This window comes from Sitophilus oryzae, unplaced genomic scaffold, assembly GCF_002938485.1.
Source record: "Sitophilus oryzae breed Bouriz unplaced genomic scaffold, Soryzae_2.0 scaffold_1494_pilon_pilon, whole genome shotgun sequence".
Classification (NCBI taxonomy): domain Eukaryota; kingdom Metazoa; phylum Arthropoda; class Insecta; order Coleoptera; family Curculionidae; genus Sitophilus; species Sitophilus oryzae.
This window is the reverse complement of record NW_022146163.1, coordinates 2,511,247-2,535,708: the sequence shown is the minus strand read 5'-3', so window position 1 is coordinate 2,535,708 and position 24,462 is coordinate 2,511,247. Positions and strand designations below refer to the sequence as shown.

The 24,462-nt window shown below is 33.8% G+C and overlaps 4 protein-coding genes across 4 annotated transcripts in view; all 4 read left to right on the top strand.

The window, feature by feature from the left end:
- The window catches only part of LOC115877495 (high affinity cGMP-specific 3',5'-cyclic phosphodiesterase 9A), a 543,425-nt gene that overhangs the window by 113,597 nt on the left and 405,366 nt on the right, over nucleotides 1-24,462 (top strand). The window lies entirely within an intron of this gene.
- Nucleotides 7,045-10,427, top strand: LOC115877596. Its single transcript, XM_030893842.1, has 3 exons — nucleotides 7,045-7,601; nucleotides 8,433-9,360; nucleotides 9,417-10,427. The coding sequence occupies exons 1-3, from the start codon at nucleotides 7,045-7,047 to the stop codon at nucleotides 10,425-10,427; spliced, it is 2,496 nt and encodes an 831-aa protein (XP_030749702.1).
- On the top strand, nucleotides 20,705-21,169 carry LOC115877594. Its single transcript, XM_030893841.1, has one exon. It carries the CDS (start codon nucleotides 20,705-20,707, stop codon nucleotides 21,167-21,169), a length of 465 nt encoding a protein of 154 aa, XP_030749701.1.
- LOC115877593 lies at nucleotides 23,046-23,666 on the top strand. The gene has a single exon (XM_030893840.1). The coding sequence runs from the start codon at nucleotides 23,046-23,048 to the stop codon at nucleotides 23,664-23,666; it is 621 nt and encodes a 206-aa protein (XP_030749700.1).

Genomic DNA, 24,462 nt, shown 5'->3' with positions numbered 1-24,462 from the left:
TATTTTGAGTTGTCCACCCGGTTTCCTCTTACCCTCTACAAGCTCACCGTAAAGAAGAGATTTCGGTAGGCGGTTTTCTTGCATCCTGCTGCATACGTGGTCGGCCCATCTTAAGCGGGAATTAGTAATTATGACTTCAGCACTCTCGCAGCTAGCTTTTTCAAGGACTGATACGTTTGAGACATGGTGGTATTATTTGATTCTTAACAGTTGTCTAAGGTATCTCTGTTGCAACTTGTTTAATGCGTTCCTGTACCAGTTGTTGCGGTAAGGCACCCAAGTTTCACTTCCATATAACATGGGAGGGGATTATTATGCTCAGTACACTGCAAGTTATATTTCGTTTTTGTGCTCAAGTTATGATTGCAGAAACCCTGTCTTTTAATTTCCAGAATGCTCTTGAGGCGCTGCTAATTCTGTGCTGAATTCCAGAGTCGATATTGGCCTTTTCCGAAATCAAACTGCTGAGGTAAATGAATTCCGCTACATATTCTAATAGTTTTTCTCCGATTTTTGTAGCACCGTTATGATTTTCCGGGGGAGTGCACATGAGTGAGTCTTTTTATGTTGAATAGGCCGCCATCGTATCTGCTCATTCCTCTTTCCTGCAGTTTACTGTTCACTATAATAGAGAGTGCTGCCATAAATATGTTGAATAGAAGAGGCGCTAAGACACATCCCTGCCTAACTCATGTATTTGTCAGAAAGGGATCGCTCAGTGATCCACGATGGTGATACTCTAGACTTGTTGTTACTATGGGGGCTTTTACACACTGTAAGAAATTTGTTGAGTCCTTCGAACTTTTGCATAATTGCCCAAAATGCATCTCTGTTTACACAGTCGAAGGCTTTTGTTAGGTCGATGAATGCAACATAGAGTTTACTTTGCTGCTCCTTTACTTTTTCCTGTAGTTGGCGGACTCAACGGTACCGCGGTTTGGGCGAAAGCCCGTTTGCGATTCTGGGAGGATTTTTTCTATATGTGGGTGTAGGCGGTTTACATAATTTTTGTAAGAACTTTTCCTCCGATAGCCAGTAGTGAAATTCCCCGGTAGTTTCCGTAATCTAATGCACTGTTTGCTCTTAAATATAACCACTATATTCGCGTTGCGAAAGTCCTGAGGTACCTCTCCGCTTTCCCATATGACATCGTTTAGTTAATATAATGTAGACAACACACGTTAAAATAAAGTTCTGTGCTCCTTCTACACCTGATGTTTACCAATCCTCTCCAAACCAAGCACCACATATACAGCCGGTACAAGCCATGTTCCTAACTGGCGTTTAATTCAATTCGGGCCAATTTAGACGTGAAGCGCACACACAGCGCGCCTTTATTAAACATAACAAACTCAATAAGAGGCAGAGCCTCTAATTGAATTTGTCACTCATCGGATCTCGAGACACTAAACCTATCGTTCGGGCCTAATCTATGGGCCGTCGACGTCTATTCGATTAATAAATACGCATCCTCCGAGATATTTTCGAGACGAGCCAACGGGATGAAAAGGGTTAAAGTCTTCCCGGTTGAACGTCGGGGGTTCGATGAGTTATGTGATTTTGCGGTAGGGGGTTTGTGTAAATAACGGATATGGAAAAATACTGTAATGGCGCTATTTTTCGTCGATAATACATTAATACATTAAAGAAATATATTATTATTGTTAGAAATATGACACACTAAAAAAATAATTTGTGAATTTCATAACAAGATTATTTAGTAAATTTACCATCCGTTCTTTAGGTTTACAACTCATTGTATAAAATCGCTGTATGGCTAATTTGTGGCATGTATGTTAATACATTCATGGACAAAATTATCGAGTATTTTAAATTTTCAAAAATTTTTTCATGTATATAAATTTTAATGAATAATATGCAACAAATAAGAAAGATCAATGTATTTTACACATTTTAAATAAGAAATATTAAATTATTATTGAAAATCGTAAAAAAATAATGTTAAATTTATGAAAATGAAGGATACTTAGTTTCAACTTAAATGCTTCAGAAGTAAGTAAAATCTTTTGAATGGAAAAATAGGGAATAGTTAATCACCTCGAGCTTTAATTACTGCTTGCATCCTTCTCGGCATGCTACTAATTAAAGTTTGAATATATTCTTGAGGAATTGCATTCTACTCGTGTTGTATCGCATATCGAAGCTCTTTTAGTGTATTTGGAACAGGATTCCTTCGTCGTATGACGTTTTAGCTCATCCTACAAATGCTTAATGGGATTTAAGTCTGGGCTATATGGTGGCCAATCTAATCTTTGAATCTGGACTACATCAAGATAATTAGTCATTATGCTAGCTGCATGTGGTCGAGCATTATCGTGCATAAATAGGAATCTGTCGTATCCAATGAGGCCTACATTATTGCAAAACATGATCTTGGAGGATATTTTCAATATACCAGTTACTTGTCATTCGTCCTATAATTTTTATGAGTTCGGTCCCAATGAATGCCTCCCCAAACCATTATACCGCCACCTCCAAAACTAACAGTCTGTATAAAGTTGCAGCTTCTGTATCGTTCCCCGACTCTTCTATGATTTCGCCCATCTGGCTTCCATAATTGTATTCTACTCTTCATCAGTGAATAGAACTTTTTTCCAGTCCTCGATATTTCACTGAATATGGGTTCTGGCAAATTGCAATCTACAAGTTTTGTGATTTTGGCGAAGACGTGGAACTTTGGCAGGTCGTCTTGGCTTTAAACCCACTTCCGTTAATCTTCTTCTAACCGTTCTCGAACTAACATTAACTTGTCTTACATTTAGTAACTCATTTTTGAGGTATGTGGATGTCAATGTGCGATTTCGAGTAGAATTACGTACCAAGTGGCGTTATTTTTTACTAAATATATTATGGTAAATTTACACAAGTTCCATCTTTGGGCCTGACGATGGGAAGTAACTGATTCCTGAAACAAGTTGCCCCATTTTTAAAGAAAATTGTTTTTTGAAATAAACATTTGAAAAGATGTGGTTTTGAGTTCCATACCCTTCGTTAGACGTTTTGCAATTATTATTAATGCCATATTTTTTTGCTGTTTTAAAATGGTAAGGAGCACAAAATAGTAAGGAAGTAATAGTAAATAAGTTAAATAGTAAGGAAGTATTATTTAGAAGGTATATTGGAATTGCATACATACTACATACTGCTATGACGCTGACGTTTATTTGACGCGCTGACTCGCTGACGATTATTTGACGCGCATCAGAAGATGGTCAAGCGGCATTTTCTTTCATGAGCTTTTCTGTGACTGAAAAGCCCTATACGTGATGTTATCTGTCTGCCGCACTCCGGACATTCAAAAATCTCATTGCTTTGTTGCCTCTTTACTTTTTGGTTGTCGCTGTTAACTGAGTTTACAATTCTTCTCAATTGCGTTCTATTGTGAACTGCTTCTTCCCACTCATTCTGTTCTCTCATTCACAATACCTCAGTATAACAGCTAACAGCCTCGATGTATTAGACATGCCCAATAACAGAACAGGACTTTTGCAACGCGAATATAGTGAATATATTTAAGAACAAAGGAAGTGCATCAGACTGCGGAAACTACCGGGGAATTTCACTACTGGTTATCGGAGGAAAAATTCTTGCAAAAATTATGTCAAACCGCCTGCACCCACATATAGAAAAAATCCTCCCAGAATCGCAAACGGGTTTTCGCACCAACCGCTGCAACGTCGATTCAATATTCTCCATCCGCCAACTACAGGAAAAAGTAAAAAAGCAGCAGTCTAAACTTTATGTTGCATTCATCGACCTAACAAAAGCCTTCGACTCTGTGAACAGAGATGCACTTTGGGTAATTATGAAAAAGTTCGGAGGACCCAACAAATTTCTTACAGTGTGGTAGAGTGTGTAAAGGGAATTAACCATTTTAGAACAGGCAAAAACCCTTTTTAAGTATGCACTTTTTTTAAAAAATTTGTAAAATAAAACACTAAATCACCACAATACACCAAAACACTTTTACTTTTACACTGGACGCGCGTTTCGCTAACCATGTTAGCATCATCAGCAGATGATTATAAACTCCCATAGTTTAGTGTTTTATTTTGCTGTGTAACACCAAAGGTTCCAACCCTCAACTGTAATAAAAAATTAGTAATAAAAAAGTTTTTTCTCTTAGAATTAGAAAAACAATCCAGGGACATACTACTGTATATTGATCAGGTCCTTTGGCAATAGATATAAATATACCTCATTATCTTACTCTATTAAACTCCCGCATATTATTCCAATCAAGCCAATTAATTAGATCAGGATCAATTGTCAAAATTATGCAGCAGGTTCTCAATTAATTATGATATGTGTACAGAAAAGAGATACGCGTATTTATGCAATAAACGAACAAGACAAAATACACGCCATTTGCATACAGATCAATTAACTACTTATAAACGAGATTAATAAAGATTAATGAGGGACGGGTGGAAAAACGATTTAAAACGAGAAAATTAGATAAGCGGATAATTGACCTTAGTTAATTAGGCGTTTAATATTTATTTATATTTAAATAGTATTAAATACCGCAGCGGTATACACCGAGTTTAGTTCAGGAATATTAAATTATTGAAAATCGAGTAGGTTTTGATCGTAAAACTGTAGGATGCATTTTATTAAATTTCTAAGAAATATAAAAATATCTCCATGTAGAATGTAGAAAGAGTGAGAGGGGTGTTAATCACCGCCACCTTAAAGATCTGTTGTGTCCCCCTTTCTTAGTTATGAGTTATGACCAAAGATATTTAACTCAAGAGATACAATTGTTTACCTTTTTCCTTCATCGGCCATTATTCTATCCTTACTTTCTCTCTTACACCGAAAACATTTGCCAGATTTACTTGTATATTGGTATTAGTATTCGATTAAATACCACAACCAATTATTAAGTAATAAATAATTTCGTTATATTTCTATAGTACATTAATTTGCTATCGTCAATTTTTTCATTTAATGCTTAACTGCTTAACTATTTTAAATTTTATAATGGAATAAAAATATCATGAACGTGTTTCTTTTAATAATAAAAAGCAGTTTGGCAACGTCAGTTTTAGAAATATGCCGGCGTAGTATAACGTATTTCGAGGATGAATGAAAATTCCTAGATTCTCCTGTTGCGATGTTGCTATGCCGCCGATCAAGCTCTGTATTCTTTATTTGCAGTATTATAGTATTTTTGCGTTATTTTGTGGACTTCTGTGGACATTAATTTGAAAATATGGTGCATTCATGTATTGTGTACAAGAGAGTGTATCATTTAAATCCAAATTTAACTTTTCACTGGTAAATAAATATAAGTAGGGTTAGGTATATTATTATATCCTCTTCTCTGTAGATCAGAGGTGCACAGTAGGGGTAGAAGGGGGTTTCTGCGCCAGGAGCAGGAACAAAACGCACTGCGCATGCGCGTAAATCAGCTAGGAACATGTAAAATACGCTAATAAACAAGAATAAACAGGTTTGAACCGCTTTGAACAGCTTTAAAACAGAAATAAACAGGTATGAACAAAAAATGAACAGGTCTGTTGTTTTAAGCTAAAAAGCGGTTCAAAGCTGTTCAAAGCGGTTCAAACCTGTTTATTCTTGTTTATTAGCGTATTTTACATGTTCCTAGCTGATTTACGCGCATGCGCAGTGCGCTCTGCTCCTGCTCCTGGCGCAGAAACCCCCTTCTACCCCTACTGTGCACCTAGACAGCAGATAGCAGATTTCTAAATTATATTTATTTTTAGGTTTATTTTTTAAATTGTATATTTATTAATTTATTATGTTTTTTAAATTATATATTTATTAATTAAATTATTAGTAGATAAAAGATACATGGTACGTACTAATTACTAATAACTTAATAACAATTTCTGTTTCCCTTTTAAGAAAGGGTATTGAATAAGTATAATCTAGGTACCCACTTGGGTTTGACAAATCATTACCTACCTTTTGTGAAAATTTTATTGGGGTGTACCACAAATGGAATTTTGCGGCCTTACTTTTTTGTTGCCGCTACAATTTAATACGGCTTTTGTTTTAAATTTTGGTTGCTATAATGTAAATGGACATCTTTTGATATACATATAATTAATGTACTTATTACATGAATTTTATGACTACTACATTTTGTTGTATTTTTACCTTTTATTGTATTGAAATTCTTTGCACATGCACTTTTTATTATTTATAAACAATATGAATTTTCCTTTGCAAACCAGAGAAAAAAAACTAAATATTTTTTAAGACTAAGGGAAGAACCGTTTACTAATAAACAATCGCCATTTTATTTTATTTATGATTTTCTAAAATTATCGCTAGACTTTTCTGATGACTGTATTATAATATCAAATAATTTTGTTTAGATTTGTAATAATTTCATTTAATGACATTCATTTATCGAATTTTAACTACAGAGCAGACTCCCTATTTGTTCTCATTGTTTCACTACGTTGACCATGATCATTCGACTAGGCAAGTGCATTATTTTAAAATTCTTCAACACCGAACAGCTAACTTCCAAAAATATTTCAGTTTCATAGCGCCACATTTGTGGAATAATATTTCTAATAACTTTAAATTTTAATCCTTTACAGATTATAAAAAACAAATTAAAAATCATTTACTAAATTCATAACAGTAAATCATTTAAAAAATTATAATTTCTTCGACTGATTTGTGAGGCTCTTGTTCTTCTGATATGCCCGTCATTGGTTGCTGTTCCGGTTATACTGTTTCGTTATGCCTCTTTGCTTATCACCGCTCATCCCTGATAAAATTATATTTTCACTTTTTTTATCTAATTTTATTTTTTTTTAATTCTGTTTGTGTCATTGTATCGGTTTTTTAATCGCGGTGCGATCCCTTTAGACACACATTTTAGTAGTTGTAAAATTCATATAGGTATATAATAAATATACATATAATAATAAATTATATTCGCGTCCAGTCCGAATGTATTATCTTGATTTTACAATACGTAGTCCGTCTCTGCGTGCATGCACTATTTCAAGGCTAAAGTCAAAACTGGAAGCCAGTATGAGTAACTTACAAACAGCTAGAGACCAAGCTCATTTAAACTACCAAATACAGTTAGGTAAAGTTTTGGTAGCCTTAGGCCCCTCTTTAAACACTATTTTAGAGCGAGAGAGAGATATTCCAAAGGCTATCAGGGACAGGCTTTTGACTAGTGTTGCTGATTCTGGACGAATGATTTGTAAGGTGGTCAATGAGATGTCACAAAAACGACGTCAACTAATTTCGCCTTTAATGAATAAACAGATAAAAGGTATAGTAGAAAAGTGTCCCCCTGGCGAATTCCTCTTTGGGCCTAATCTAGGAGAGAAGATCCAGACAGCAAAAAGTATGGAAAAAGTTGTGAAAGATATTAGGGTTTCTCAGTACCATAAATATCGTTCTCTCTCAAACATTTCTCCTCTTCAAAAAAGGAAAGAAGGGGGGGAGAGATCACACACCACCATTAGAGGTCAGTTAAACAGGCGACGCCCGGCCTACCGGAGGAGGGACGGAAGACCACCGAAAGGGCGACCCTCAGATCCACAGAAACGGACGTCCAACTTCAGAAACCAGTACAGGTAAGCAATGTCTTAGCCGGTCGGCTAAAATATTTTAGGAATGCTTGGAAATCAGTGACATGTAACGTATCAGTCTTGTCTTGGATCGAAGGGTACAAAATTCCGTTTTGTAAAAAACCTCCTCATTCTAATGCGTCAACAAATCTACAGGTTCATAATTACGAAGACGGACCAATGACCTTGGCGATCCAAGAACTTGAAACGTTAGGGGCTATAACAAAATGTGATCCTTTGCCGAATCATTTTGTTTCTCCCATATTTTTAACTAAAAAATCTAATGGAAAGTATAGGTTTATTCTCAATCTTAAAAGGCTTAATCGATATGTAACGGCGCCTCATTTTAAAATGGAAGATTATAGGACAGCTCAACGGTTGTTAAGGAAGAATTTATTCATGACAACTGTTGATCTAAAAGATGCTTATTATTCGATTCCTATGCATTCAGAACATCGTAAATACTTACGTTTTGCATGGAAAAATCAATTGTATGAGTTTACATGTGTCCCTTTTGGACTATCAGCAGCACCGTATTGTTTCACGAAGCTGCTTAAGCCAGTACTTTGCATCTTACGACAAAACAACATACTTTGTGTCAATTATTTAGACGATTTTCTTATTCTTGGAGAATCATACGAACAGTGTCTAAGAAATACAAGATTTGTGGTTAATCTGTTAGAATCGCTTGGGTTTATAATAAATAGAGAAAAAAGTTGTTTCATCCCCAGTAACCGCCAAACCTTTTTGGGATTTATATTTGATTCAACTGTTATACAGATGATGCTGCCTACGGAAAAAAAAGGTGAATATATTAAAACAAGCTAATCATTTTAGACAAAAACATTTCTGTAAAATTAGGGAATTTGCAAGTTTCATTGGTACTTTAGTATCAGCCTGTCCGGCTGTAAAATATGGTTGGTTATATATTAAAGCTCTAGAACGTGAAAAATTTATGGCCTTGATACAAAATAGTGGAAATTTTGATGAAATAATGGTTGTTCCCCATTACTTACACGAAGATCTGCTTTGGTGGGAACAGAATATTTTGAAGTCAGTTAACGACATAAGAACGGATGTATTTGCCAAAGAAATTTTCACTGATGCTTCTCTGACAGGCTGGGGAGCATGTTGCGACTTAGAAAAGACCCACGGATTCTGGTCAGAACTTGATAAAAAATTGCATATAAATATTTTAGAATTAAGAGCCATTTTTTACGGTCTCAGATGTTTTGCGAATAACTTAACTAATGTTAATATTCTGTTACGATGCGATAATACCACTGCCATATCGTACATAAATCGAATGGGTAGTATCCAACATCTAGAACTTGCTAAATTAACGCGGGACATATGGAAGTGGTGTGAGAATAAAAACCTATGGATTCTTGCTACATATATAAGTTCAGCTAACAACTTCATTGCAGATAAGGAGTCAAGACAAATTTCCCCCGAAACGGAATGGTCCTTATCACAAGATGCATTCAAGTTGATAGTTAACAAATATGGGAAACCTAAGGTTGATCTGTTTGCTTCGCACATAAACAAGAAATGCGATAAATACGTTTCTTGGCATAAAGATCCGGGGTCATATGCTGTTGACGCGTTCACAGTGAATTGGAAGGGACTTTCTTTTTATGCTTTTCCACCGTTCAATTTAATTTTAAGAACCCTTCAAAAGATAATCCAAGATAAGGCTGAAGGTATCGTGGTTGTTCCGTTATGGAAGTCTCAATTATGGTATCCACTGTTTTCTAGGTTGAAAGTAGGAAGTGAATTAGTTTTAAATCCACATTCTAATTTACTTTCTTCTCCTTTTAGAACTATCCACCCTCTGGCTCGTCAGCTTTCCCTGGTGGTCGCCAGATTATCAGGGAATCGCTTTTAGAGAGAGACGTCCCAGAAATAGCTGTAGATACGCTAATATCTTCAATTTCCGAATCCACTATGAAGCAATACACCACAACAAGCCTCTGGTGGAACTTTTGCCTGGAGAAGAATATCTCTGTATTTGGACCGGCAAATAGAGACATCCTGACCTTCTTACAATATACATCTGAGAAATATAATTATAAGTACGGTGCTATAAACTCCAACAGTTCAGCTTTAAACCTTATTTTAATTAACGATATCGGGTCAGACCCTCTTATAAAAAGATTCATGAAAGGAATGGCGCGTCTGAGACCGGCCCAACCAAAATACGGCAGTACGTGGGATTCCGAAGTTCTACTTTCTTACATAGAACAATTGCCTGAAGATTTGGACCTTAACTTATTATCCCATAAATTAATAACACTCTTGACTTTAGTTACAGGAGAGAGGCTTCAGACGCTGTCTTTGATCAGGCTAACCAATATACTGGAAAATGAACAGGAAATTCAAATTAATATAACCGATCCAATAAAAACTTCAGGTTTAAATCGGGTTCAGCCAACACTATATCTTCCCTTTTTCAAAGAGAGGCCTAAACTTTGTCCTGCCTTGACGTTGAAAAAATACATCGATGCAACAAAAGTGTTTAGAAAAAAGGAGCATGATTTTGTATTCTTAACAATTAAAAGACCTCATTCAGTTGCTTCGAAACAAACGCTAAGCAAATGGGTTAAGAAAATGTTAGAACTAGCAGGGATAGATATTTCTCAATTTAAACCTCACTCGACAAGACATTCTTCTAGTTCTGCCGCATTGAGACAGGGAATTTCAATTGAAACAATACGCAGGACAGTAGGATGGTCCGAAGGGTCATCTGTATTTGCCAAGTTTTACAATAGACCTCTCTCTGACAGAACTGCATACGCCAAAGCTATTTTAAGTAATTCTGACAAAGCTTAATTTACATTTATATGTTCAATGTTTAACAATGTTTTGCCGTAAGGCCTAGTTTAATTTACGTTAAATATGTTCTTTATATATTCTTTACTTGTTCATTATTTGTTGATATAACTATCGTTATATGTCAATTTGTTCATTTTGGTTGCATTCAATAAACATTTTTGATATTTAAGATATTTAGCTGCCTTTCATATACCACTCAAAAAAAAACTTTCCGCACCAATTCATTAATTCGCAACCAACAGATCTTTAAACATCTACGTATTGTAAAATCAAGATAATACATTCGGACTGGACGCGAATATAATTGTACGATCAAACGAACTTACCTGAAGTAAAGTTCGATCGTAATTATATGAAGCGTCCAGTCCGAATGTATTATCTTCCCTCCCTTCCCGTCTTACCCCATGGTCGCTTGAATTAATGAATAAAACTTTAAAGAATGAATTACGTGCGCAGAGCCGACGAGAGCGACGCGGGACGCGGCGTGGGCCAGCGACAGGGAGGGAATTTTGACTTTAGCCTTGAAATAGTGCATGCATGCAGAGACGGACTACGTATTGTAAAATCAAGATAATACATTCGGACTGGACGCTTCATATAATTACGATCGAACTTCACTTCAGGTAAGTTCGTTTGATCGTACAAGTTTTTATCAGAAATATGTGAAGTCTGCAAATATTAGTTTTTGGTAAAATATTGTGTTACTAGGTTAAAATAACTATTTTATTTTGTTATTGCTAATAGAGGGAGTCTCATTTACCGGAGATGAACAAGGTTTGGAACAAGATATTGAAACTGCATTTACTAATACACCCAAAATTTGATATTTTATTTAATAAAATAAAGTAAAAAACGCTTATTGATTTTTTTAAACGTTATTCTTATGTGAAAAGCCATCTAATAATAAAAAATTATGCCGGTTTTTACTTATTTCGCTATCCTCCCTCAACTTATTTTTTTCCTATTAATATCCTCCCTCAATTTTTTACAATGCGACAAATATGTAAGTGTTATTATTATTTTTTTAAATTTATTAAACAATTATTTTAATTTCCTCAAAATACTGTCGGTTGATCGGCACCCCACTGGAAATTGACCTCAACCGTCTAATCTTTGTAAACAACTACATTGTTGCCGTTGCGCCGATACCCTATTCCCTTCTTTGTCCATTCTTTCTCTCACTCGTTGATTTTCGCAAACCAATGTGTGATGAAGGTTTAGAGCGTTTTATGAATGGATCGTTGTATCTCCCGAGTTTAAATATCTTTGGTTATGACTCATTAGACAGTGTAACGTTTTTAGTTTGTTACATATCTTTTATATATGATATATGATGTCTGGCGTAGCGTTACCGGATTCCGTATCGTTCAGGCCTGATAATTTATTTGATTGACCCTGTTATCGTTTCACTGCTTTTGTAGACATTTATTTTCAAGGTTTCGCTCTCCGCGATATAACCTCACTTTTGGTTTGGCGGCTGTCGCCATCAGCAACCCAGTTTCTAGAAATGGTATTTATTTAAATCTTGCTGCATAATCTGAATCAGCTGCTATTTCGAAGCTACAGGTAAAGATGAGATATTATCTTTTTAGATTCGATATTATTACTGCGTATTTTTAGGGTAGAGTTTTGGATTAGCCCAACTTAACTCTTATTTGTATTTTGCTGGCACGTTGGTGTTCTTTTGATTTTGTCCTCCAGAATGTTGAATGGAGGAATGGACAATTGCCTTTATTTATTATAGAGCCCTCGGAAGTATTTCGAGGTAGGTTTATTTTGTTTATTAGACCTTGTTTGGTTTTAAACGATAGTTTCGTGTTTTTAGGGTCCTATGGACGGATGTTCCATGTAGGGGCGTAGTTCCTATGTACGGGTAGTGATTCCTATGTACGGATGTCCTTTGGACGAGTGTCCCATGTAGGGAGAGTTTATCTTATGTATAGAATGCCTCGGTATGGATGTAGCGTAAGTATATGTTCAGTTTCATTAACGATGTTATTTTGCCGAAACTGGTGATACTTAATAATATTTATCCTCCTAGTTTACATTGTGTATTACGATTATTGCTTAGAATTGAAGGAAGAATTCAAATGTGCAATACTATACATTTTCATTTAATTATTTTTCAGTTTCATTTAAAAAAAAAGTTTGATGTGCCACAACTTTATGACGGACCCTGTATACTTAAATTTACTAGTAGCTAAGCCCATTACAGGAGTATCACAGTTTTGGCAGAATGGCATCATTAAATGAAACTGAACATATCGAAATTAATTAAATCAAATTGTTTAAGTGATATGTTCAAAAGTCAATAACTCGGAAACGGTTGGTTTGAGGTATATTGTGTGTATTTCAATTTTTGCTTAGAATTCAAGGAAGAATTGAAATGTGCAATAATATACAGGGGGTTCTATTTAAAAAATGAAACTTTGATGTGCCACGACTTTATGACCGACTCTGTATACATAAATTTATTACTAACCAATAGACATTTAAAAACCTTATAATTTTTGTGTTTAACTTTTTGCGGTACCTTGTATATTTTACCTAATAATCGACCGTTTCCATACATAACAGAGACCCTGTATAATATTTCACTTGTAATGAAATATTTATTTAGTTTTTTTACTGGGCGCAGCAGATTCAGTTAAATATAATTAATCGAATAAACAATCGAGGTAGAAAATGAATATTTCTCCATTAAAGCCATTTAAATTACATTTATTACTGCAAATAACAATTCATATTAAAAGTGCAAATAATTAATTATTTGTATGGCTACGAAATCGTTCATGTTCATATATAAAAGGATTATTTAATTATAGTTTTCCTAATTGAACACAACCATTAATTTGGTTTTATTTAAGCCGATTTATTTATGATCCTAGGCGTATAATAAATACTAATATTCTGTTCTATGTAATTCTTTTGTAGTTAATTGGGGATTCTATATTATAAAATTTAATAATTAATAATAAATTAAAGTTAGGTGGATACTATATTTTTTTGTGTTTATTTACAATTGTTAGTTATGGATGTTTGTCCGAACTGTATTCCGGAAACTTCGGTAGTATATTCTGCAGATAAAAATAAGTATAAAAAAGTTCGTATAAATGTATGTCCTAAAATGCTTAGTTCCGGAGATACAGGGTGTAGAAGTTTCATTTTTATTTCGATTTTCTCCAAATAATTTCGTAACGTTAATATTTGAATGAAAATTGGTGTCTTGGAGTTTTTTGACATGAGAAATTTGATTTTGATGTCATATGACTCCTATTTGTAGGGGGCGCCACCTACATGTGTTTTAATTATTTTGAAGAGTAATAACTTTTTCGTCCGTCCTGTATAAAACTACTGAATGAAAAAATATTTATTTCCGTGGCTTTTACATAAAAAATGTCTATTGGTAAAAATCGCTAGGAGCAACCGTTCTCAAGATAATTAGAATGGAAATAGTCAATATATGTGATTATTAAATGTATATTTTTCTAATCAGTAGTTTTATACAAGTACGGACAAAAAGTTATCACTCTTTAAACCAGTAAAAAAATATGTAGGTGGCGCCCTCTACAAGTAGGAGTTATTGACATCAAAATCAAAATTTTCATGTCAAAAAACTCCCAGACACCAATTTTCATCCAAATATTGACGTTACTTCGGAAATTATTTGCAAAAAATCGAAATAAAAATGAAGCTTCTACACCCTGTATCTCCGAAACCAAGCATTTTAGGACATATAGTCGACGTCGACTCCCGATAATTTGAACCCCTGGGACCAGGAAAAAAATTCAATATAAAGAAAATTCAAAATAACAGAAGTTTAAATAATCAAGAGCAAATAGGGATAAATTCAAATAAACAAGAGTTTGTTAAAAATTAAAAATTAAAGCGTTAACTTAAAAAAACTATTCGAAATTTATAAATAATTAAGTAAAAATAAAAAATGAAAAGTTGAATCACCAACTAATAGAATCAAATCAATTCACTCTAATGTAGGATAAGTTTCCAGTTTCGGCAAATTTCTGAGATTTTTTTTGTTTTAACTGACAAAATGATAACTAGTTGCTAAAGTTGAACTAATATGACAGCTATGTTGAAATAACGTCAGACATATCACAGTCACCTAGACTTTATCAAGTAATAAAAATCTACTGCCACTAAATCACAAAAATGAAAATACCTAGAAAAATCTTTTTGGATGGGTAGGCAACCTTAGTAGTATTTTGAAGAGACATGAATTCCCGATTGAATATCGGAATAATATACTGGGTGTTAAAATAAACGAGTAACTTCTACACCCTGTATCTCCGAAACCAAGCATATTAGGACATATAGTCGACGTCGACTCCCCATAATTTGAAACCCAAGGGACCAGGAAAAAAATTCAATATAAAGAAAATTCAAAATAACAGAAGTTTAAATAATCAAGAGCAAATAGGGATAAATTCAAATAAACAAGAGTTTGTTAAAAATTAACAACAATATCGACGCGCGACGCAATGACTACATTATTGACTGAACAAATGGCAAATAGGCAAATACATAATCACGGACTTCAAAATATGGGATTTTTTACTTCAAATTATAAAATGTCGAGTTCAAATTATGGAGAGTAAGGAAGCTAGCTCTCACTTCAAATTATAGAATGTCAGCGAGCAAGAATGCATTCAAATTATCAAGGGGAAATTATATTAATTTTTTTTCAATTTATGGAGGATTTTCTTAAAGGACTTTAATATATCGAGATATTCAAATTAACGAGTGTCAAATTATAGAGAGTCGACTGTACATTTATATGAACTTTTTTAATTATTTTTACCTATAGAATATGCTGCCAAAGTTTCCGGAATACAGTTCGGACCACCCTGTATAAGCCGCCATCTTGAGTTCCTGGAGAAATCATATTTGGGACTAAAATTAAATACTTAATGGTCATTTCTCTTCAAAAAAATCAAAATTGTCCAAATCACACTAATAGTTCTAAAACCCAGATCTCAAACCCCAAATCGAGATATAACCTAACCTAACCCTATATTTCGACCCACCGCCCGTGCGCGGTCGCCGGCGCCGCGCGCCGTTCCCTTTTTCTAGGATGCTATGGATGCACCCTGACTGACACGCACTAATATTGTCTAAGACAATGTTTCGCCGAGATTGTTGCCAACCTTCATTGCAGATGGTACCATAAGAAGAAGAAGATTAATCACTAATCTTAAAATTCTAACAGTGTATTGCCAACAATTTCAGTCATTGTGTATCGATCCGTACAATACCTGCATACCCCCCAAACACCGAAATAATATTAAAGTTAATACCTTTAATGACATACACACATTCTACTTCCGCCAACTCATAAATTTCATTACGAATCCTAGCCATTAAGTGTAATTAAAACGTGAGTTATTTACGCTAGTCCAGAGCCGGCTTAGGAAACGGAGGGGCCGGCTCTGAATACTGTAATAAACTTGCGCGCAACTAATAGCTGCATTAATATGCCCACATTGTTTCGCGCGTTTTAATGACTGCCCAAGACACGTTATCGAATTAAAAATTCGGTAAATATAGCTGATAATTATAAGCTAGCGCCAGATTTATATACCTGTACGTAGGTTATTACGACGCCATGAGCATGGCACCTGGTATAGATGGTCGGTTATTGGACGTTTTATATGTACAGGGTGGCGCCTCTCATACGACGCGGAGACTCCATTTTGGTAGCATTTAAAAAATCGGGACAGCACTGGTGCAACTTTTTTTCTTAAATGTCTTTTTGCGTTAACTTAAAAAAACTATTCGAAATTTATAAATAATTATGTAAAAATAAAAAATGAAAAGTTGAATCACCAACTAATAGAATCAAATCAATTCACTCTAATGTAGGATAAGTTTCCAGTTTCGGCAAATTTCTGAGATTTTTTTTTGTTTTAACTGACAAAATGATAACTAGTTGCTAAAGTTGAACTAATATGACAGCTATGTTGAAATAACGTCAGACATATCACAGTCACCTAGACTTTATCAAGTAATAAAAATCTACTGACACTAAATCACAAAAATGAAAATACCTAGAAAAATCTTTTTGGATGGGTAGGCAACCTTAGTAGTATTTTGAAGAGACATGAATTCCCGATTGAATATCGGAATAATATACTGGGTGTTAAAATAAACGAGTAACTTGCTTTTAAAGGTGATCAATGTTCAATATTAATTTTGTCTCACCCTGTATAACTTTTTGGATAAAGTTTTAATTTTATTTAAGGTACAATAGTTATTTAACTACATATTAGGCTATACCGGAAAAATTCCAGTTTAGATAGTTTTTATTGAAATTTAAAAATTTTTGAAAATGTTAAATATGTCAAAAACCTTGCATTTTAGTCATATACTCCTCTAATAATACTCACCTTCACTTTTTTCCTGGAATCCGAAAATCAATTAATATATAGGGTGTTCCATTACAAAAAACACAACTTTAATGTGTAACTTTTTTGGAGACTCTTTTTGAAAAACTCATATCAAAAAATATTATAAATATTGTATTTAAAGATTTTGTTTTTATAAGTTATAGGGTTTGTTCATGTTCACAAAGCAGTGGTCCATGGTAAACAAAAATTGTTGTTAAAATTAAAAACAAAGTCCAAACCACTGTCAAAAGATTCTTTATTACCGGTTTCGGTAATTCTAGCCATCATCAATAGATATCAATAATAACTCTTATATGTATAAAAGCAAATAACGGATATACAATAAAATACAATTACACATACACATTACAAGATATTGATCAGATATTGTGTTGCAATAATAAAAATAATACTACCTTATAAAGAGTGTCTAAAAATTTATATTAAATAATTACTAGCTTTAAACGGCAATAACTTGTTTATTTTAAATGAAACCCCCTGTATATTTTACGAGAATCAGATGCACAATTTAATTATCTATCAAATTGTGTCATACCATTTTTTCCTATCCTTCAAGTTTTCGTAGAAAATGCATTTTCTTAGAATTTATACCTCATTTATCAATATATACCCATGGAATATTGACATTTTAGATTTTTTTAAAAGCAACAAATGTACAAAATGTACAGGTGCTAAAGACGATAATATTTCAAGCCCATTTGTTTACAAAAAAAACTATTTAAATCTTTGCAAAACAGTATACCAATTAAATATACCACCATTATTTCCGCCCAAAAATTAGATCATTGCATACTTAATTGTTTTAGTTAATAAATAATTCTAAATAAATATGGATTTTAATCAGAAATCATTATAATAATAAGTTATGAAAATGAACGTCTCTGTTGTTATAAATACACACTGGAATACCACACTGTCTAATACACATGCAAAATTCAGTTTTTTAGTATTTGGAGCAATTATTATATCAACATAAATACTCAATTAATGTAGTTTAAATACTGGGATCATGTTAATTGAAGAAATATGTAAACAGATTTGTATCTGTGTTTTATTGTATATTTTTTATTTGCTTTTATACATTTATATAAGTTTTATTATTTATAGATATCTGTTTTTAAGGTTTGATGATGGTTGGAATTGCCGAAACCGGTTACTAAGAAAGAATTTTTTGACAGTTGTTTAGTCTATGTTTTTATTTTAACATTAGGTTTTTTTATTTTGTATATGATTTAAGCAAAATACTAAATATTTTTGTTCTTTTAATTATTTTAGAATGTAATTTAGACCTTAAATAGGGTTTTAAAACATAAATATCTTCTACTATATAAATCTCTAACGGTATCAATAAAAACGCACATTAAATTTGCACTAAATTGCTCGGGACCTCTCTCTACTTGATTAAATTACTAGCCGTATCTAGATCGGCCTTTATGGCGGACATTTCCAAGCTTAATTCAATAATTGGTATTGAATGTGACTGGCCAACCTAGACGCTCGCTTACCGGCCCAAGATAATATTATTTAATGCAAATTTAAAGAATCTTAAATCTTGTGCAGAAATATGTATGAGTTTTATCTGCAATTTTATGCCGATTATGGTTTTATAGCATGTTTTTTATTCACATTTTTACCTTTGCTTCAAAGTGTAATAACTAATAGACCTGTTAACCTGTTTTTACTCTATATGAAAATAATGATGATGAATTTTCAGCTTAGCGAACAAAAAACCCTGTAAATATGGTTGTTAATTATACCTGTACGTTGGATTTATGTGCCTCTGAATAAGTTATAACAACAAGAGGTATTAATTATATTTTCTTAAACGGCTTATAACGAATGTTGTGAATCACGACTGTTACAATGTAAGTAAGCGAGTTTTGATATCAGCTTTTAATGTTTAGTAATTTGAATTGGAAGGAACTGGTAGCATCAGTATAAGTTCTTTGATACCATTTATTGATTTATGTTTTTTTAACTGATTGACTAATGATACGGATTGATTGAGACGAATCGATCGAGGAATCGATTGACTAGTTGTCATTTGTTTTCTAGTTTTTGTTTACATTTTGATCTAAGCATTTTCTACATATTTCAATATCTTTCTAGATTTGAATATGCTATCTTCCCAGTATTTTCCGTTGAATTTACACTCAGATGCAAAAAAAAACTCGACGGAGAATTTTTTGGTCAAATTTAAAGTGTTATATTTTTATTATTTTTAGCCCTATTTTCATGAATTTTTTAACAAGCTGTATATAATTATGAAACCAAACCAAACCAAACCAAACCAAACACATTTTAGATTAGACATTTTTTTAAACATAGGTGGCCGAAACATATTTTCAAACTAAAGTTGTAGATTTGCCATTAAATTTCCATTCCAGAAATACCTAGGGTTGCAACTTGTCCTTTTTTGAAAAGGGCAGTCCTAAAAGGGCAATATTCCTAAAACAGTGGATATCAATATGTTTCTTGCCCCATAATGAAAATATAGACATGTACAGGGTGGGAGAATACAATTGGACGCTTTTAAAAGGAAACACCAGATCCGGGAAGTTAGCAACTCACTGAAAGCAGGAATTATAAAATACGATCCTGCTTGGGCTGCTACAATCCTGCTTTATCCTGCATCAAATCTCAACCCAGCCGCACCTAACCTAACCTAACACAACTGGACCAGATGATAACCAGACCGACTTTTATTATACTAAATTATATTATAGTATCTTATCTATGATACCGACTAGTTATACTATGATACCGACTCCAGTCATACCTTTGCATTATTTTTGCATTAGGCACCTCTGTTACCTGCGTATTGAACGCTTCTTCTTAAAAAATGGATAAATATTTCGACATGGAACTCTTTATAGAGGAAATCCGCCTTCTTCCTTGCATTTGGGACTATACAAAAGATACATACAGCAACAGAATTGAAATATCCAAGGCATGGGAGACATTGTGCACCAAATTTTATAACAATTTTGAAGATAAAGAAAAAAAAAGAGAAAAACGAGTGTGGTAGGTGTGTTTTATTTAATAGTTTTATTCAGTTACAATAATTCAGATTTCGCATTATTATTCAAATTATAATTTGTAATAGCTTAGGTATAGTTAAGTTCAAAAAAATACAGGGTGATTTTTAAACACTCGGGTAACGGGATTTACGGTCAAGGTAATACCACTAAATTTTTATTGCAGCCCTAAAATAAATTGTTTATACCTTTATAAAATATTTTGATGTAAACAGCGCGTCGTTGCCGGTTTGTATTGCAATTTTTATATATCTTCAATCAAAGTAATTAAAGAATTTTTTATCATACATTCTTAACACCTGATAAAGTGTTTGGACCTGGCTTTCATTTTTATGTTCTATTATTGGATGAACCAAATAAACCAATCCTCCTGCCAAGCATTTGTAAACGTCGAACATTATGGGTAGTTCATAGTATATAGCTCACAATAATCCCCAAAGCCGCCTTTTCATATTAAAAAATAACTTCAAAAAGAAATGATAATTGAAAAAATTGCAAATTGTTGGTAGCAAGTTCATTTCGCTCTTAAAAATTAACCAAGGCATGTATTGATATGAACTCCGCCTGTGGTCTCTAAGGAGTGAATTGAGTAGCTCTAAGGGGGCCATTGCCGGTCCCAAGCCTGGATAAAGGAGGAGGGTTGGGGCTATAGGCTAGCTCCCTATAACCCGTAAGAGCTACAAATGCTAAAAAACCTAACCACAGCCTCGGAACTGGACGGAAAAATCAAAGCAGACTTAAGCAACGGAAACGGACAATGAGTTATGGAACATGGAATGTACAGGGCCTCACTAGGAAAATAAATGAAGTAATGATAGAAATTAAAAATCTAAAACTAGACGTCACGGTAATCACAGAGACAAAGAAAAAAGGACAAGGATCGGAAAGCATGGGCCAATATGACCATTTCTACAGTGGAGTATCTAAAAACCGAACAGCACAACAAGGAGCATCTGTACTTATAAAAAGAAACCATAGAAAACATGTGCATTCATGGGAAGCTATCAGTGAACGAATCATTAAGATAAATATGACTGTACGTGAAAATAGAATAACTATCTTTGTGGTATATGGTATAAACGATGACTCTTTAGTAAATGTTAAAGACAAGTTTTTCGAAGATCTGAATAACGAAATAACAAAAGTGGGAAAAACTAGAGAAATCATTATACTAGGAGACTTGAAGTGCAGAGTTGGCAAAAGTACAGATAGCCAAGTTGCAGGACCCTATGGAGAAGATACAAAAAATGACAACGGAGAGAGAGAAATCGACTAATAACCTTATGCGAACAGAATGACTTAAAAATAATGAATGGATTCTACCAACATCGAGATATACACAAATACACATGGATACAAAATACAAGGGGATTAAAATCTATAATTGACTATAATATCATTAGAAAAGACTCCAAACTAGAAGTAAAAGATGTAAGAGGGTATAGAGAAGCCACGTGTGGTAGTGATCATAATCTACTCAAAGCTACAATAGTACACAAACCGAGAAGAACCGATGTAAATATGGAAGACAAAGAACAACAAAAAAGCAGCAAAGAACAACAAAAGAGATATAACATAGATAGCTTTGACAATGAGTGTACAAAAGAACTATACAGAAAACGCCTAGATGAGAAATTAATAAATACAAGATTCGAAGACCCCGAAATATATCACGAACACATTAAAAAAAGTATACACCCAACTGCGCTGGAGGCCTTGGGACCTTATGGATATACTAAAAGTAAAAAACCATATTGATGGGATCCAGATATAGAAAGTATTATAACTGAAAAAAGACAAAAATATCAACAATTTTTAAATACAAATAGTCACAATGATAAAGTAGAATATAAAAAAATACAAGCAATAGTCAGACGCAAAATAACACAGAAGAAAAATGAAGCTTGGGAACGAAAATGTATGAAAATCAATACTTATCTGGGTGGAAGAAAAAGTACTGAAAGCTGGAAAATGATAAAACAATTAAGACAAAATCAAAATAAGGACATAATATCGACAGTAACAATGGACAAATGGGAATCGTATTTTAAAACATTACTTACCGAGAACAGAGCATATTTTGAGACAGGTAAAGAAACACAAGAAAGGATAACAGTAGCCGCATCTCCCCTCAGAATAACAACTAAAGAAGTAAGGGAGACATGTAAAAATGTAAAAAATGGTCAATCCGCAGGCCCGGGAGATATACCAGGAGAACTAATAAAATATGGGACGGAAAATCTGTACCGACATATAACAAAACTCTTCCAGATGTGCATAGATGGCGCAGAAGTACCAAAAGATTTTAAAACCTCATATATCACGACGATTTTTAAAAAAGGAAATCGAGAAGACTGTGCAAACTATAGAGGCTTGGCAGTGACAAGTACATTAAGTAGAATTATATGGAAAGATACTATAGAATAAAATAGAAAATGCGAGGGGTGTCTCACTCGGGTTAAAAATGTACACGTACTCCCAAAATATCCTTCCACTGCTAAGCGACTACCAATGACTATGAAGAAGACTGCCTATGACTGCCATGTAATTATTATAGGTGACTGCCATAAGACTGCCAGCGACTGCCATAAGACTGTCAGCGACTGCCAAGAAAATGTACATGTAATTCCAATAGTGAGACATCCCTCGAGAAAATGAATATAAAGAGATAGAAATAGAAGAACAGGCGAGTTTTAGAGCGGGAAGGTCTACTGTGGATCATCTGTTTACCATAACACAGGTCTTAGAGAAAAAAACGGCAAAAGATCAAGAGGTACACTTACTACTTACTATATATAGACCTCCAAAAGGCTTATGACAGCATACCATTAAATAAATTGTGGGAAACGTTGAAAATAACTAATATAAATGTCAACCTACTTAAAGCAGTTAAGAACTTATACCAGAACACCACAGCTAGAATAAAAATACGAGACTCATTGTCAGAAAGCATAAAAATTACAAAAGGCCTCAAGCAGGGATGTTGCCTATCTCCTATACTATTCAAAATATACCTGCAACAAGCACTAAAAAAATGGATGCTTTAGTGTAGAGGAATGGGAATCCCCCTAATAAATGAGGACACCCTATACACCCTATTTTTTGCGGACGACCAGATAGTCCTAGCCCAAGATCACGACGACCTTGAATATATGGCAAGGAAGCTGATAGAGGAGTATAAGAAATGGGGGTTGGAGGTAAATATAGCCAAAACTGAATGTATGACTGTAGGGGGGCCACAAGAGAACATAGTCTTAGAGGATGGAAGCGTGATAAAAAACTGCGACAAATATAAATATCTCGGATTAAAAATAACTAACGATGGAAAACTCGACGAGGGTATAAAAGATCGAATAATGCAAGGCAGAAGGGCAACATCTATGTTGAATGGTGTGCTGTGGGATCAAGGAATCTCTAAAACTAATAAGAAGAATATATATAATACGGTAGTGAAAAGCATAATAACTTACGGAAGCGAAGTATGGCAGTTGAAAAGCAGAACAGAGAACATGCTATTAGCGACCGAAATGGATTACTGGAGGAGATCTGCTGGAAAATCGAAAAGAGAACAAATAACCAACAACAGAGTAAGGGAGATTATGAGAGCAGAACACACAATTGTTGACGACATAAGAACAAAACAACTCATATGGTTTGGTCATGTGCAACGAATGCCCGATCACAGAATACCAAAACAAATTTTACTGTGGACACCTCGAGGCAGAAATAAAAGGGGTAGGCCGGGAGGTAGGAGGGTGTGGATAAAGAACTAGAAAATAGAGAAATACCTGATGATCTCTGGCTAAATAGACCAGATATATATATATATATATATATATATATATATATATATATATATATATATATATATATATATATATATATATATGAAATGAACAAAATACTTACAGCTTTAGTGTATATTAATAAATAATATTTTCTTGCCTTTAGCTGTGTATTTTTTCTAATTTCAAAAAATCGAAAGTAGAAAAAATTAAAAAAAAAAAAATAAAAGTAAAGAAAATTGTTTTGCTTGTCGTAAAGGGGGAACCAAGCTCCACTCCCACAAGCGGTTTCTGGGCCTACCCTTCATCAGGTGGGCTGTCCAGGGGCTGGTTCTCACCGATACGGCAAGCAAAACTTCTTCTATATCAACAGACGATGTCGTAAAGTGTCGGTGAGATATTAGTGCACCTCCCGTCAAAAGATGGTAAAGAGCGTTTTTCGGCCCGCTCAAATATATGAAATGAACAAAATTCTTACAGCTTTAGTGTATATTAATAAATAATATTTTCTTGCCTTTAGCTGTGTATTTTTCTAATTTCGAAAAATCGAAAGTAGAGAAAAATTCAAAAAAAGTAAAAAGAAAATTGTTTTGCTTGTCGTAAAGGGGGAACTAAGCTATTATATATATATATATATATATATATATATATATATATATATATATATATATATATATATATATATATATATATATATATATATATATATATATATACATGCAACGCCACCAATACGCAGCCCCTACATCACGCGGACACGTCGAAGCCCGGTAGTCTGGGTTGG